The sequence below is a fragment of the Brachyhypopomus gauderio genome, chromosome 20, assembly GCF_052324685.1.
Source record: "Brachyhypopomus gauderio isolate BG-103 chromosome 20, BGAUD_0.2, whole genome shotgun sequence".
NCBI classification, from domain to species: domain Eukaryota; kingdom Metazoa; phylum Chordata; class Actinopteri; order Gymnotiformes; family Hypopomidae; genus Brachyhypopomus; species Brachyhypopomus gauderio.
Window position 1 is genome coordinate 13,236,887 of NC_135230.1, and position 15,559 is coordinate 13,252,445.

At 41.2% G+C, this 15,559-nt stretch overlaps 1 protein-coding gene across 2 annotated transcripts; it reads right to left on the bottom strand.

Annotated features, from left to right (window-relative positions):
* Positions 1–3,177: 3,177 nt before the first annotated feature.
* Positions 3,178–9,345, bottom strand: LOC143484137 (interferon-induced GTP-binding protein Mx3-like). 2 transcript variants are annotated; one of them, XM_076982683.1, is made up of 15 exons: positions 9,290–9,345; positions 7,677–7,788; positions 7,364–7,464; positions 7,069–7,277; positions 6,741–6,875; positions 6,466–6,620; positions 6,180–6,318; positions 5,877–6,075; positions 5,684–5,762; positions 5,468–5,590; positions 5,127–5,259; positions 4,773–4,931; positions 4,604–4,680; positions 4,256–4,504; positions 3,178–3,691 (listed from the first exon to the last, which is right to left on the bottom strand). In XM_076982683.1, exons 3-15 carry the CDS (start codon positions 7,390–7,392, stop codon positions 3,467–3,469), a joined length of 1,911 nt encoding a protein of 636 aa, XP_076838798.1. In that variant the 5' UTR covers positions 7,393–7,464; positions 7,677–7,788; positions 9,290–9,345; the 3' UTR covers positions 3,178–3,466. The 2 variants fall into 2 exon arrangements, with proteins under 2 accessions (XP_076838798.1, XP_076838799.1); XM_076982684.1 differs by having other exon boundaries at positions 7,677–7,783; positions 9,290–9,337.
* Between the last annotated feature and the right edge of the window lie 6,214 nt (positions 9,346–15,559).

Consider the following 15,559-nt stretch of genomic DNA (forward strand, 5'->3'; position numbering starts at 1 on the left):
CCTACATTGATCCAGCAGAGCTGCTCAACCTCTTAGCACAACGGGAGGCAGCCATCGCAGAGCTACACAATACCGTCCACAGGCTAACGGAAAATCTACCTACCTTGTCTCAGGAGGGCGCAACCTTGGCACCTCCGTCTCCGTGCATTCTAGTTGTTGTTCCAGAAAAGTATGACGGGTCTCCGGAATGCTGCAAGACTTAATGCAGTGCTTGATCTATTTCTCATACCACTCCTCTCTGTTCCAGTCGGACGAACAGAAGATCCACTTCATGCTTTTTTTGCTATCTGGAGAGGCAGGTGCATGGGAGACGGTGTTGTGGAGTAGCCGAGATCCTTCCTTGCTTTCTGAGACACAGTTGTACGCCATGTTTCATGATGTATTTGACCACCCTGTGACAGGCAAGGACAGACAGCCTTATGTGAGACAACGGCCTGCGGCAGAGTATGCCCGGGAGTTTCGCACTTTGGCTGCCGGGAGAGGATGGAGCATTACATCCCTCAAGACAGTATATCGCCACAGATTACGACACAAACAAGTAGAACTAGCTTGTATAGGTGAAACTGTCTGAGTTCATCCAGATAGCTGAGAATGTGAATAAGCTCCTTGGATTACTTGTGAGCCCCCATACTACATCGACCAAACCCAGAACTCCTGCCTTATCCCGGTTGTAGGATAGGAGTACTGCCACACAGAAAACCAAAACAATACTCACTGATTGTTGTTTTGTAGCCCCGATTAGGTGGAGTATGGATGACGAACTTGAAGAGCCGTTACGTGAAATCCATAGGCCCCTGTGAGTGTGCAGTGTGTAAGCCGTTCATTCCTGTTTCCTTACGCAGTAGATCAACAGAACAGATACATACTGGTCATCTGGGTATAACACGCACTACCAACCTGTAAGCCAAGAAATACCGGTGGCCGTCAATGAACAACAATGTACGTGATTATGTTTTAGCCTATGCTCTGTGTGTTCAATCTATCTTCTACATTCTGATGCTTGGTTTGAACTGCAGCAGATCGTATTTGCCATGTCTACATGCCTAAATGCACTGAGTTGCTGCCATGTCATTGGCTGATTCGACATTTGTGTTAATGAGCAGTTGGACAGGTGTACTTAATAAAGTGAGTGTACATTACTCTCTCTGACATTGTGACTCCCATAGCTCAAGTGACATGGGTTAACTTATTTATTTTTGGCAAGCATATTGTAACGTGGCTCGCGCCACGGAGCGAGGAGACGGACACAAACGCCGAGAAGAGCGAGATTTATTACAGGGCATTCCATAATCGTCGTCGAAGTCACAGGCAGGAGTCATAACCGGAGAGCCATCCAAGTGAGACAAATACAGGGGCATGATCAAAACAGACACGAAACAAAACCAGGCAGGATAACACAGAACAGAGCATGAATCAACAGAGTATAACACCGGGAACAGGGCACATGAAACACGAGAGAACGAAACAGCCAAACATCCAAAACAACCGACAAGGGACAAGGGACACTCAGGGATTATATATACAGAACACCAAACATGGATCAGGTGCAAACAATGATGACAGGGGTGTGGTAACAAACGAGGAATCAGAGACAACAAGCTGGGCGGGATAAACAGGCAGGAAAAACAAAACCACGAGGAACAGAGACGTTGGAGTGACAGCGGGGAGAGGGGGCGTAGCCATACGTGACACATATTTTTGTTAAAAAGGTGGTGAAGAGGTAAAGAGCACTGGAGGGCACCAAATCCTCCAGTTGCACTCCAAAATATTGTGAAAGGCCTTCAGAGAACTGTAAAGGTTTAACTCGTTAGGCATTAAGGAGCGATAAGGCGGACACAAACGCTGAAAAGAGCGAGATTTATTGAAAGGCATTCCAAATTCAGGGTCGTACAGGCAAGCTTGAGTCAAATCTATTAAATAGTCTGAACATGAAGCATATCCAACACAAATTGGCATATGTAGAACAAACAAGCACAAATTGTAACACACTGGAGAACACGAAACACAATGTCTGAAGAAAGCACACTAAAACATACCAGGTAACACATCCAATACATGATTACACAACAAACGCTAATCAGCAAATACATAGACAAAACTCCGGGCTTAAATGCCCAAGACTAAACACCTGCACACAATAATGAGGAGACCAGGATCACAAAACATGAGGAGGGACTAGAACACGAACATGCTTAACAAAACAAAACATACATGAATGACAGGTGGGGCGGTGAATGACAGAAAGGGATTATATCCAGAGAGGGAAGGCGCCAGCCTTATTTTAATGCTATATTATTTCTGTTGCCAGAAGCTGAGACACATTTTATTTCTATTTATTTAATTTATTCATACATTCATGCTTTTATTTCATTTGTACTGTTAGACAACAATCCCCAACCTTTTTTGCGCCACGGACCACTTACATGTTGTGATGGGAAGGGAGTGTGAAATAAAAAGGAAGCGATCAGGCCAAGTCTCGGGGGAAAAAAAGAGGTTTTAATTAATAAGGTGCACAAACCAAAAACCTGTGACACGATCCAAATTAAGGATATAATAACCATCAGTCAACTGGTACAACTGGACAAGACATATATAGACAGACAAACGATTGTCAGTTGCCTTGCTAATAGGCCCCGCCCACCCGAGGGAGAAACACAATACAACAACAACAGGAGAACTGCCGCCATGAATGGGGTGACCAGCAGGGAGAGCCCCCTGTACCGTGACACGTCAGACAATATTTTCATGGACCGGCCTTTAAGTGTGGGGGGTAAATACGACAAAATCAAATGATACGGCATAAAATCTGCATAAAAATAAAACTCACCAGATGCACTGATCGATGTAATTGGGAGAGAATCCCCCAAATTTTTTATTTTTCAAAATAAAACATCACTCAGACTCTGATCGTCGATAAAATATATATATTTTTTTCTGTGTGGCCCGGTACCAAATAACCCACGGACTGGTACCGGTCCGCGGCCCGGTGGTTGGTAACCGCTGCTGTTAGACATCTCTCAGAATTTGATCAAGCTGATAATGAAAAACCATTTCTTAGCTCTTTTTTGATTATCTTTAACAAGGGTGCCAATAATTCTAGAGGGAAAATTCTGCCATATTTTTATAGGATTGTTGTGTTCAGTATTATCATACAGGGTTTCTGGCAAATGTGTAAGAAAGCACAATGCCTTACTGTTAATAATTTGTGATTCTTATACATAGTACACTAGCATCAAATATTTATTTAATAAATTATTTACAAGACTTGATGGTGTTAATGGAAAAGCTGCATCCATGCAAATTAGTACCATGGCATTAATAAGAATGTACTTATTCATGCAAACGCACATTTACATACACACAAAACCATATATGATCAAGTTCACAAATGCTTAGAACCAGACATTTATACAGAGAACAATTTACATAATATATTCAGTACTACCATATCTCTGCCATTAGGCCCTTAGAGTACGCTGCTTATTCTGGATTGAGCTTCTTTTAGACGTTCTATGCGCTGAAGCAGGTCTGCCCTCCTGCACCCCCTTTCAGAATCTTCACTCAGTAGTTTAACAACATCAGCATCATTCCTCAGGTCCACCATCTGATTACGCAGCATTTTAGCTGCGTCCTTCAGCATGAAGAGGAGGAGCAGCATTGGAATGTAGTCTGACAGCCTCTGGTAGACAATCTAAGAAGATTAAAATACCCACTGTGATGAAACTTCTCCTTAAGTCACCCATTTGCCATCCATGTAGTGAGAACACACATACACACACCAGTAATCACTAGGGGGCTGTGAGTACACACATGCCCAGAGCAGTGGGCACCCAGGGAGCTTTTGTGGTTAAGTGCCTTCAGTCACAGCCTAGCTGGGAATCAAACCCACAACCCTCTGATCACAAGACCAGGTCCCTAACCACTAGACCTAGAGTTTTGTGTTCAATGAGAGCTGTGGACATATAAATAAAAAAATTAATAAACCTGTCGCTAGCCCAAAAGTAGGTGTAATGATTAATGAGGTATTTTACAATGGCGTGACCTGGTACATGAGCCAAACCCTAGTTAAGCACAGTGAGGTAGTATAAACATAAAGTCAGCAGTAATTTACATACACATCCATAGTAATTTTACTGCTCACAGTCATCTCCTGTCTTATCCCATCACATGTTTTATGTAATTAAACATTTAATTATATCCTCAGAGTGGATTCATATTTTGCAGGTTATAATTCAGTATAAGGTGACGAACCAACCTCATAGTACAGGATAAGCTTTTCTGGAATGAGTTTCCTGCTATCAAGCGTCATAAACCAACTTGCTGCATCATCATGGACAGCCTCGTTGGTCATATCTTCCTGAACCATCTCTGAGATCTTGGAGTTGCTGAGTTTCTGCTGTAAAATGCTGTCCTGAGTGAAAATCAGCTGCTCCATCTGAATGAACTCTTTGATCCTGGTCTCCACTCGGACTTCTTGCTTTGATTGAATATTATCGATCATTGTCTAACACATTAAAAGAGTAGAACTAATGGTTATATAAGGCCAAGTTGTCCATTCATTGAAAAAATTCAGTTTTAAGCAGTATAAGGTTTATGTACTTACCATCACAAGGTACCTCAGATGAGGGTAGTTTTCAAAAGATATTTCACAGATTTTCTTAAACTCATTTTGAATTACCTCTGAAAATCAAATTTGTCAATACAAAAAAATGAATTCTCTGACACAAGTGAATTACTGAAATTCAAACGTAGTGTGTACTGATGTAGCAGACCTCTGATCAGTTTCAGTGTGTCCATTGCTGGTTCTTCCAGTGCATCCACTTGTTTTTTGATGACACGCTCCAAAGCACAGAAGTCATTAAAGGTTATCAGCTCCCGTCCACGGTGCTGTTTATCATACTCTCTGATCATTGTCTCCACTTTGTATTTGACTTCATTCAGAGTCCACCACAGAGCAAAATCAAATGATTAGTCTGAGTGCAAGAACTGTGTATCTCTGTGAAGTACAACATTTAGTCTAGTGAACCGAGTTTTCCAAACCAGACACACTTTACATTTGAATAACACATTACAGTTATTATACTGAAATGTTGTTCATACTTAATCACTAAGATTGCAGGTCTTACATGATATTTTGCTGGTCCTTAAGTATCCATCCCATTGTTTAAAGACTGGGCGTAGGTGTCCATACAGGTTTTTGTCCTTTGATTCTCCTGTTCTACTCAACTCACTGAGTTTATCACTAAATTCATTTATAACCTAAATAAAGGCCAAGAAAAAACAACTTATAACTTGAAACTTATATTCAGGTATGTAGTAGCTAAACTAAAATGTAACAGTCATGCAGTTATTCAACTGATTCAGAAATGTTTTCAAAATTGATTAAAAGGTTCCTGTTGTGCATGTGAATTAATGCTGATTCTGTTCTAAAGACAAGATGAATTATTTTATTGTATATATAAGCTACCTGGCTCAAAAATGGTCCCATCATTTCACGGTCTAATGGAGGGCCATCTTGATATTTCTTAAGCTTATTATGTAGATCACATAGTAAGCTGTGAATTTGATCTGCCAAATATGGAAGTGATTTCTGTAAGAGAGAAAGCATTTTGTTTAGTTTACCAGCAAAAGAGACCTCAGATCTCATCTTAGCCAACTTCACAAAGAACAAGATCATGCTTGCCTTGATGTGTTGCACCAAGTTTCGGGTAAGCTTTATTCCCAAGCAATGTGTGCTAGCCTTATCTTCATCCAAGAGAGAGCTGAGATATCAAAGTTTGGTTTGATAACACTGTACATTAGGTTTCATCTAAATTTCACCTAAAATGTCAAATGAACCAAGGTGCCTGAGCCCGTCACATGATATAACGTAGTACCTAAAGTATCTGTGGTTCTTAAAGAAGTCTCTCTCAAACTTCATGGCTTCAGCCAAAGAGATGTTATCATTGATATCCTGCTGACCTCGGCATCGTACAATGATGTAACCTTTACTGAGTGGAATCACTTTGCCCTGGAGGACCCTTAACACATCAGTCTCAGCCCCTTTGTCAATCAGATCTGGTTTTGTAAGTATTGCTGCAATAGAAGTGCATTTTAGATCTCAGTTTGCTTTCTGTAAAATTTATCATTCGGATATAAAACCACCTTTGCCTTGCAGTTGGAGCATATATTTTAAATACCCAGGGTCCTGTTTCCTTCAGGGTCCACTTCCTGTGCCATTCTTAGTGCTTCTGTTGTTGCTATGTCAACATTGCAAGGGACCACAACCAAATTAATGGTTTCTCTTTTGGTTATGAATTTCAAAATAAGACGACGGATCTACAAATAAAAGCATAATTTATATAATAAGTGATATTTCAATGCAGTGTGGTATTCTGATAAATAAGTCAAATATAATGCCTGATAACATCTAGTATTTCAAATCAACCAAGGTCATTCTGCAGATATCCCTGATCTTCCACTCACCTGATCTCCAATGTTGTCAGGTTGACCTTTCACAGGAACTCTGGTTATACCAGGGAGATCAATCAGTGTGAGGTCACACACATCAGGAGATGATATTTCTAATGTGATCAAGTCATCACAGATGCCTACGCCATCTCCAGCCAGGATGTTCTGTGCTGTGGAGGAAATCCCCCAAAAGTGCTACATGTAGAAAACTACACAAAAGTTTTTTTGTGTCATTGAAAAAAAAGTTACTTTGTGGTGTATAAGTTGATATAGGGCACATAGGGACTTGCCTGCTCGGACCAGCTCCTCTACCTGTGAGGGATCGTAGAACGTCTCAGAATGATTTTTAAATGAGATCTTCCCCTCCCATTGCCTTAGTTTCTGCTTCCGGAGTTTAAGCTCCAGAGGGCAGCGTGTGACAATACCTGAAAATGAAAATGAAAATATATATATTATGGCTTCTATATTATATAATATAAAATGTCATAGGATACATGTAATCAGTCACCAAATGCTAGCACTTTAAACCAGGGACAGTGCCAATATTCTGACCATCAAAATGTAAGACTTTTTTTTTTTTTTTTTGATCATATAGAGTGATGAGAATATATAGTTTACCACTGCCTCTCGGTAGAGCTACCCCAGACAGTGCCTCGAGAACTGAACTTTTTCCAGAACTCTGGTCTCCAACCACAGCAATAGAGGGCAGAGCAAGGTCCTTCTCTATACCGAGCTTCCTCAGAGAGTCGATTAACTCAATGAGAGGCCGAACTTCTATTTGCATGTAGGTCTGGAGCATGCCGTCATTTTCTAAGGGACCATGTTTTCTTTAACAATAGAGGAAAAAAATTAATGTACAGCAATCAAAAACTGAAAATGTATTTTTTTAGCTTATGGACTGATTGCACCTTACCTTTGCTCTACATCTTCCAATGAATCCATCAATCCAGTTATGAATAAATGAATGAATGAATTAGATGTTTCCTAGTAGATCTTCAACGTTCTTCACAAAATCTGAAATGGTTAATTGTTATCTATCATTTGTTATCTAGGTTTTGTGCTGCTAAACATGATTCTTGCTTTGGAAAACCAATAGAATACAACTGTAGTGTCGATCTAAAATGGGAATTAGCAAAAATCATAATTTCAGTTCTTTAATTGTTAATGCTCAATTATATGAACAACAAATTTAAGTCAGGAATTTAAAAAGAAGGGATTATGATCACCTGTATCATGTGACGAGCAGGTCTCCAGCTAAGGCACACAAAGTTGACACAGAACACAAAGCATAAAAATCTATGCTTCTATGCTTCTATGCTATGTCTTCTCTTGACTTCTCTTGAAATTTAAATCAGAAAAAAAAAAATCTGTATCATGTGATTAGCAGGTCTCCAACACAAAGTTGACACAGAACACAAAGTATTAAAATCTTATGCCTTCCCTTGACTTACTAGTGAAAAACCCCTACAGGTTCTGAAAAACAGTCTATTTATACTGCTCAAAAGACCAAGGGTCATCAAGCATGTGGGTTTTTATTATGGACTGAGAATATTGTAATGGCAGCTGCATGACATTTTATATTCTACAAACATTTATAATTGATAAAGAATAGGTCTTTCCAACTCTTTTGGAATGGGCATTGGCTCCAGTGCGCCATAAAACATGTACTTTGAACTGCATGTCATATCATGGCCTAATTAACATAATATGTTGCTAATCCACAAATCGGTTTAGCAGTCATAGGAATGCTCTATACTAATTAACAAGCTCAACCTAAGTAACATAATACAGGAAGATGATAAAATCCTGCACCTAACATCTGGAATCATGCAAAAGGCTTGGCTAGGATGTATTAACCAACCAACCACTATGATCTAATAATACCCTACTACTATGCTCATTACCCATCGTCTCAACTACCCAGTACTACTAAGAAACTACTGCGATGACAAGATAGATTTCTCACACCCTATGTACACACTAGTTGCTTGAACAGAACACAGCAGCAGCTACAATCTGATACTGGCTCGACAAGGATCCAGAAGCAAAGCGCAACATGTTCATGGTCCATTGCCTCAACTGTCAAGTACTCAGACCACCACACAAATCTGGACTGACCTTCAAAACAAAGTGACATGGACACACACAATACCTTGCAAGCTTTTCATTGGGGTCATCAGGAAGGCACCTCCCTTCGTTGGTGTTTCGATGAATTGAGCCCCCAACACCTCCAGAAGGCTCATCAGTGGAGTCAGGCGTCCCAGACCCACCCCCCTCCAAGCTCACAATGTAGCCCATCACAAGATTTTGCTACCGCATGCTCTGTTGTGTAAGGCATCTACTAACAACCTTGCTCCCCTTATCCCATATCCCAACATCACACACACCAAACAATTTATCTCTTCAAGTACTATCCTTACCCCACCTAACCTCAGCCCTTCTTAGCCACACCCACTGACTAGATCTCTCAGCTACCGCTGACAACTCCTTTACCACTGCTCTCATCACACAGCCTCTAAATTCAAACTCAGCCAGCAGTCGTGTGGTAGACTTCGCCACAAAACCACTAGCCCCTACCTCTACAGGTCTAATATATGCTTGCCAGCCCCCTCTTACCTCAGCCACCAAATCTGCATACTTCAACCTTTTCCTTTCATATGCTGCATCAACTTCATCTTCAAATGGAACAGTTAGCTCTATGAAATACACTATCCGCTTACTTTCAGAGTACAACACAACATCTGGCCTCAAGGTTGTGACTACGATATACTCTGGGACCTGTAATTTACAGCCTTCCAATCAACCAACAGCTTCCAATCTCTTGCATCAGCCCACTTACCGCCAACCTTTGAAGACTGTGCTGGCTCCTTGCTACGCTGCCCCTCACACACAAACCTAATTACTATATTGGAACTAGCAACTGGCGTGCCATTAACTTCCAACCGCTTCTTATCCAGTGCACCTGCCAATGATTTGAGTACCTGATTATGCCTCCATGTGTAACGTCCCTGTGACAAATTCACCTTGCATGCCAACAGGATGTGCTTCAATGTACCACTTCCTGCACATAGCTTACAAGTTGGATCCTCACCTAACCACTGCCCAAGGTTTTGTGGAGTTGGAAGCACATCATAAGTAGCTCCCACAAGAAATTTTATACGGCTCGCATCCAATGCCCACAACTCTCGCCAGGTGATTCTCCTCTTCTCCACACTTTCCCATTTCATCCACTGTCCCTGCTCACTCTGTCCTGCAGCTTTTGCCCGTCTTACTTCCTCCTCCTGCTCTCGAATAAAACCAGTCACCATTCGCCTTCTCTCAGGAGATGTGGCCTTGCTGAATGCCCTCCATGTATCACCTGACCCTAGTCCTGCCCTCCCATTTTGCACCTGCCCTACAACATCTCTATGCTCCAATGCCCTCTTTGCTGCCTGAGTTGCCTCTTGGGAATTCCACTTTCTTCCTGTATGTGTCACTGGTGCCGCTGCTTTGATCAGTGCATCTTTCGACCCCATCAACAACATTTCTCTGCCTACCTTGGCACATTTAAACTCCTCAACTAAGCTTGTTAGTGGCAGTTCTAGTACTCCTCTCCCAAACCATGCCACACTACTAAGACAATGTGGAACCCCAAGCCATTTTCTTATAACCTTATTAACAATCCTTTCTAGCCTCTCAACTTCAGTCATTGGAATATCATACACTGTCAGTGGTCACCTTAGACGAGGCAACAATCCAAACTGCAAACACCACAACTATTATTTACCTGGCAAAAAGGACTTATCGATACTATTAATAGCCTCACCCAATTCCTTCCTTCACTCTACAACCTGCTCTTTGTCTTTCAGTGCTGCGGTGTACCACCTACCTAGACTCTTAACTGATTTCTCCAGAATAGACATAATGTAGATATAATGTTTAATTTTTGCAAATATTTTACATACAGTCCCTGACATGAGTTCTGTTGCTTATCCATGTTGTGGAAACAAAAACTTATAACCTGACTTTAAATTCATCGATTGGTTTTAGAAATGACTCATATGAAAGCTGAAGCCCTCCCAAATGAGATTTATTTTACGAAAATAAATTTGCTTTACTGCAGAAACATTGATCATTTAATGAACACAGAAAAGTCAGATTTTGGCAAGACAAAAGTTCCTATCTCTATTCTGGGTTTCATTCTAGTGTTTTGTCACTCTCCATGTAATAAATATTTGTTTATTTGCAATTGCATCACCCCTGCTTCTGGTAAACGTTACATGGCCTTTTGGCTACTGAATTCATGCCTTTTAGTTTGCGTTGCTTGTGTAATAAATAAAGGAAATAAATGAAGTCTGAGCATAGCTGTCACGGCTACAGCTCCGGAACCCTTGTGGGCGTGTTGTTATGTCGTTTGCGTGCAGTTATGTCCATGTTTGTAGTTCTGTGGGTGTGGGTTGTTTGTGAGCGTGTTCGTTAGTTTCACCTGTGCCTTGTCTCGTGATCACTGGGGAATGTGTTCAGCACCTATTTAATGTGCGTTCCCGCAATGTCTCGTGCTCGTCTTTGTCTAAAGTTCGTGCCTGTGTAAGTGTCTGTTATATGTGCTTGTGCTACCGCACAGAGCTACACGTTATTTGTCAATTAAAAGTTGTATGTTGCACCGTTGCTGTTGTCACCGTGCCTGCCTCCTCCGCACGTCACAATTGCAAAACAAATACCTTTGTACTTAAGCCAGAAAGGTATGTAAACAGTTATAAAAAATGTTCCCATACACAAGTATTGTATTATAATTACAAGAATTGGCAAACTGATGACATTTACAGGAGTGTTGTTTGTTTCCTGTAAATGGCCACTCTAAAGATGATCACACGACTCTTTCGTGACATTGCAGTTCAGGAAGTTGGCATCTTTCCTATGGCAGGAACGTGTTGAGTCATTTGCTGGTATTGTAGTTTGCAGGGTTGCCAACTTTTGACATTCGCTTGGAGTGAGATTTTAACCTGGAGCCGGTGGCGAGTGTATTTTGTTGAGGGGGGGGGGGGGGGTGGCGAACGTAAAATAGATTCAGTGTTATATCGCCGTTGGATGGCGCCAGAGCTAGCGAACTAGTAACGTATTGAATCATATATGTGGATCTGAGGTAAATAAACTGGATATTTTTTTTCGGCGTGAGATATCGGAAGTGTGGCGTGAGAGCGTGTGAAAACGGTCAAATGCGTGTGTCATGCGAGAGTTGGCAACCCTGACTATGTTTTGTTCAACTCCGTCAGTAATAGCTGGTATCACTAGTTCTGAGCTCAGTAAGAAAGCAAATCTACTTTGTAGTGGAGCGAGCACGTGTTACCTGTGCTTGAAAAGTTTTAAAAACCTTTAAGTACACTTTTTTCACCTTGCTTTATTCACAGTGAACGACATGACGCTCAGTTTGATTGCCCACAATTCAAATATTTGCTGAACAAAAAAGAGGTCTTGGTTTTTTTTTTTTTAAGGCTTAATATCATATTCGCTTTATGTCATATTCACTTAATTTCCATTTGTAACGCGTGGTAGGTGACCAAGGGTGTCAAAAACATGACATTTATTAACAACAATGTACATTGACATAGATGGATGAAACCACACACAAACATGCCCAAAGGGAGGGGTCAGGGACTGTTATGGAGCTATTATAGTGTCACCAGAACCTGAACCTGAAATCATTATTACTTGAAAAAACAGTCTGTAAAATCCTCGCAGGTATGCAAAAATTCGAGTTAAAATTCAGGTTCAGGTCGAAATTCAGGTTCGGGTCGCAATTCAGGTTCGGGTCGCAATTCAGGTTCGGGTCAAAATTCAGGTTCGGGTCGTAATTCAGGTTCGGGTCGAAATTCAGGTTCGGGTTGTAATTCAGGTTCAGGTCGAAATTCAGGTTCGGGTTGAAATTCAGGTTCAGGTTGAAATGCGGTTCATCCGGGATACGTAGGATGAGCAAACAAACTCAGAGCTAATCGAACTGCATCTGGCCAATCACAAAACATATCAGAGGTCATTAAGAGGCGGTCTTTCTGCTAAATTTCCTGTAAGAGTGCGGTCCCTGTTTGGCGTGTAAGTAGCATGTAAGCAGCACGAAAGTGACCACTGTGCCACCCAGAAATGGCACCTTGTGGCAGCTGCCACATAATCGTGGCACTTAGTGTGACCAGTGCTGCGTGACTGTGGTCTCCGTTGTCCAGAAACGCCGCCTGCCTCTGCTGACAGACATCTAAAGACTCTTGGGTGACTCTGCGTATCGGCCACTCGCTTAAAATCATCCCGACGAGCTCCGAATCGCCATTTGTTGAAATGAAGATGGTTCATAACTTTTGTTTAAAAATTATGTTGAGTGAAATACTAGCCGACATCCAGCTAGACAGCTCTATATTACTAGTTCAGAATACTGTTTAGCGATAACGTCGAATTAAGATTATAGGAGGGTACGTGAATCTACAGTGGTAGACCGTTAACGACAGCACTAAATTTAAAGGGTTTATTATTATAGTTGTATGGTTATCAGTGAATGTTCCTACACGCCATCAGCGTCATTTAAACCTCTGCGAGCGAATGGCATCGCATTTAGTATTTGTGCAATTTGTAGTATATTTCGCTTTGTATTGGTTTATATTGTTAGTCTAGATTGTCAGCCGAGCGGCTCCCGACATAATCGTTAAACAGCATCCTGAACTCGTAGTTTGGAGCTGTCGGTCAGCTCCGAATCGTTCACCCAACATAAATTAACAAACAAAAAATATAAACCATCTTCATTTTTACGAATACTACAAATGCGATGCCACTCGCTCGCAGTGGTTTAAATGACGCTGATGGCGTGATGAACGTTCACTGATGAACAATCTGTAATAAATCTGTTTTATGTTGTGACGTGGGGGTGAAGTGTTATCAGTGGGAGGACACTTGATGAGAAGAGCATTTTATATAAGGGGTTTCACATTTAACATTAAATTAACTACGTTAATATAATAGAAGACACACGGACAGCACGATCATGATGAAGCATGACTAAACTAGACGACACCACAAACCACTACAGCGACACAACACGGATTGTAAATGACAGCCTTATGTTTATTTATTTGTTTATTATTGAATATTTGATTATTCTGCTACCTCCTGTTATCGCTGAACTAAACTTTCGGCACGAGACTTTCAGCGCGAGCTCTTCAGCGCGAGTTCTTCTGTGCGCGTTCGATGTACGTTGCTCCAGAGTTTGAAAAAACACAAGAACAAACGAATTACTTGTTATATTCCTTGTTGACACTTGTGGAAGATATTTTACTGTAGTTGGCTTCGTTTTTTTGTGTTGTTGTATGTCAAATGTAAAACAAAGTTCAAACTTAGCGCCCTTGGAAGCAGAAGGAGGTAGGAAGAAAAATTGTATTAATCCAAAAGAGTGATTTATTTAATTTGAAACGAAGGGAGATGTGATTGTTGTTTTGTTTTCAGTAAGAGCTGCGGCTCATAACATAAAGTTGAGTTCATGTGCAAGTTTGCTAGGAGTGACGCATTTAAAGTTTGGACCCTGTTCTACACATTATCTATGAGGTATGGTGCTAGGGCATTTGTGTTTATTTTTTATTTTTTGCCACATTTTGTAGTTTTCACGGTGTCAAATGTCAGTGGCGAAAGGAGGAGAGAATAAAGATACACCAGTCGAAGCTCCGAGCATTGTTTGTGTGATTAATCCAAGTGGTCCGCTACACGGATGACTAAAGCGAACATACCAGAGAACGAGTACAGATAAACACGAAAACACTCAAACTTACCCATGCACAGTGGCGTGCACAATTAGACCCCAACTCTGCCCTTTATCAACGAAAGTGCCCTTTTGAAACTTCGTTTTTTATTATTATCATTTTACTGAGGTCGGTTTGAAATGATCTTTTGAAAACCTGAGCGATTAAAAACAATGCCCTGAAATGCGCCACCACCTCGCACACACCCGACCTCTCTCTTCCTTTAACATCAGATGCGCTGCAGCAGCAGTTCAGTTCAGCGAGTGGAAGGAAGCGTCTTCAGCACAGCACACACGCTCACATAGACTTCTTCTCCCGTCCCCACCAGCCAGGTCACATACACATCAAGTCAAATCGTACCGTTTGTCCTCTAAGCCCAACGTGAAATCATTTTGTTGTGCAGTAAAATGTCTCATACAGCACCAAACTACTAAGCATTTTTAGCCGATGGTCACCTGATAAACTAGTCGCACTAGCCCAAATCAGTGATAGATAACGTGAGGACGACCACATACAAATAATTAAGGTAGAGTTTGCAAATCTATGTGTTAAGCTGAACGTTTTCTGTTGTATACGTTTTGTTAGGCAACATAAATTAACACATTCGTTTGTGAAAGAAGAAACGGGAAGTTCCCCATTACCTGTGAAAAATGTCCATCTGCATTCGTGTAATGACAACAGTCAGTAGCCTATAACTCATTCTCGTACTTTTTGGTCTTTTTACTGTCTTAATTGTAAGCCTATATTGATTTACTAATTGCAAAATATATGCAACAATGCCTGCAGACAGTGGAGGGTAAACAGAAGTTAACTGAAGGACAATGACTATAGTTAATATTGGATATGGATTTTATCAGTTGGCGGTGTGACTTTTTCCATTGAAAACTCACGTTTAGAGAATGTTACTAATAAAAGTCAAATTTCATTCAACATGCGCTTGTAATTTTTTTATAATGAATTGTTCCACGTGCGCTAAAAAGTGCCCCCCCCTTCCCCCCAGCACTTGCCCCCCAAAATGTCTGTGCACGCCACTGCCCATGCACACACCACATACTCTCATACAGAACACATACTCTTTAACGATAATGTCGAATTTAGATTAGTGGTAGACAATGAGTGGCAGTAGCCGCTCGGTGGTTGATGGCTGATGCTGCGGTGTTACGTGAACTGTGGATTTTGGGGAGGTTGTTTTCTCTTTCGGTTAATTTTGGTTTAACAGGTGGATTGCCTCGGTACGGGTGGATTATGTCGGCCAATCGAAGATCGTGATTTGGATGAGGGGGAGGATATTCGGCTTCATAATCTGCATGACGGAGTTGCTGGAAGTTGCCGGGAGGCGACGCGAGCATTTATTGCCTTTA

Coding starts and splice junctions, on each gene's coding strand:
- LOC143484137 (XM_076982683.1), bottom strand. CDS start 7,392: ATGGATTCATTGGAAGATGTAGAGCAAAG. Junction 7,278..7,363: donor TTGGAAGATGTAGAGCAAAG/GTAAGGTGCAAT, acceptor CTATTGTTAAAG/AAAACATGGTCCCTTAGAAA. Junction 6,621..6,740: donor AGAGGAGCTGGTCCGAGCAG/GCAAGTCCCTAT, acceptor TTTCCTCCACAG/CACAGAACATCCTGGCTGGA.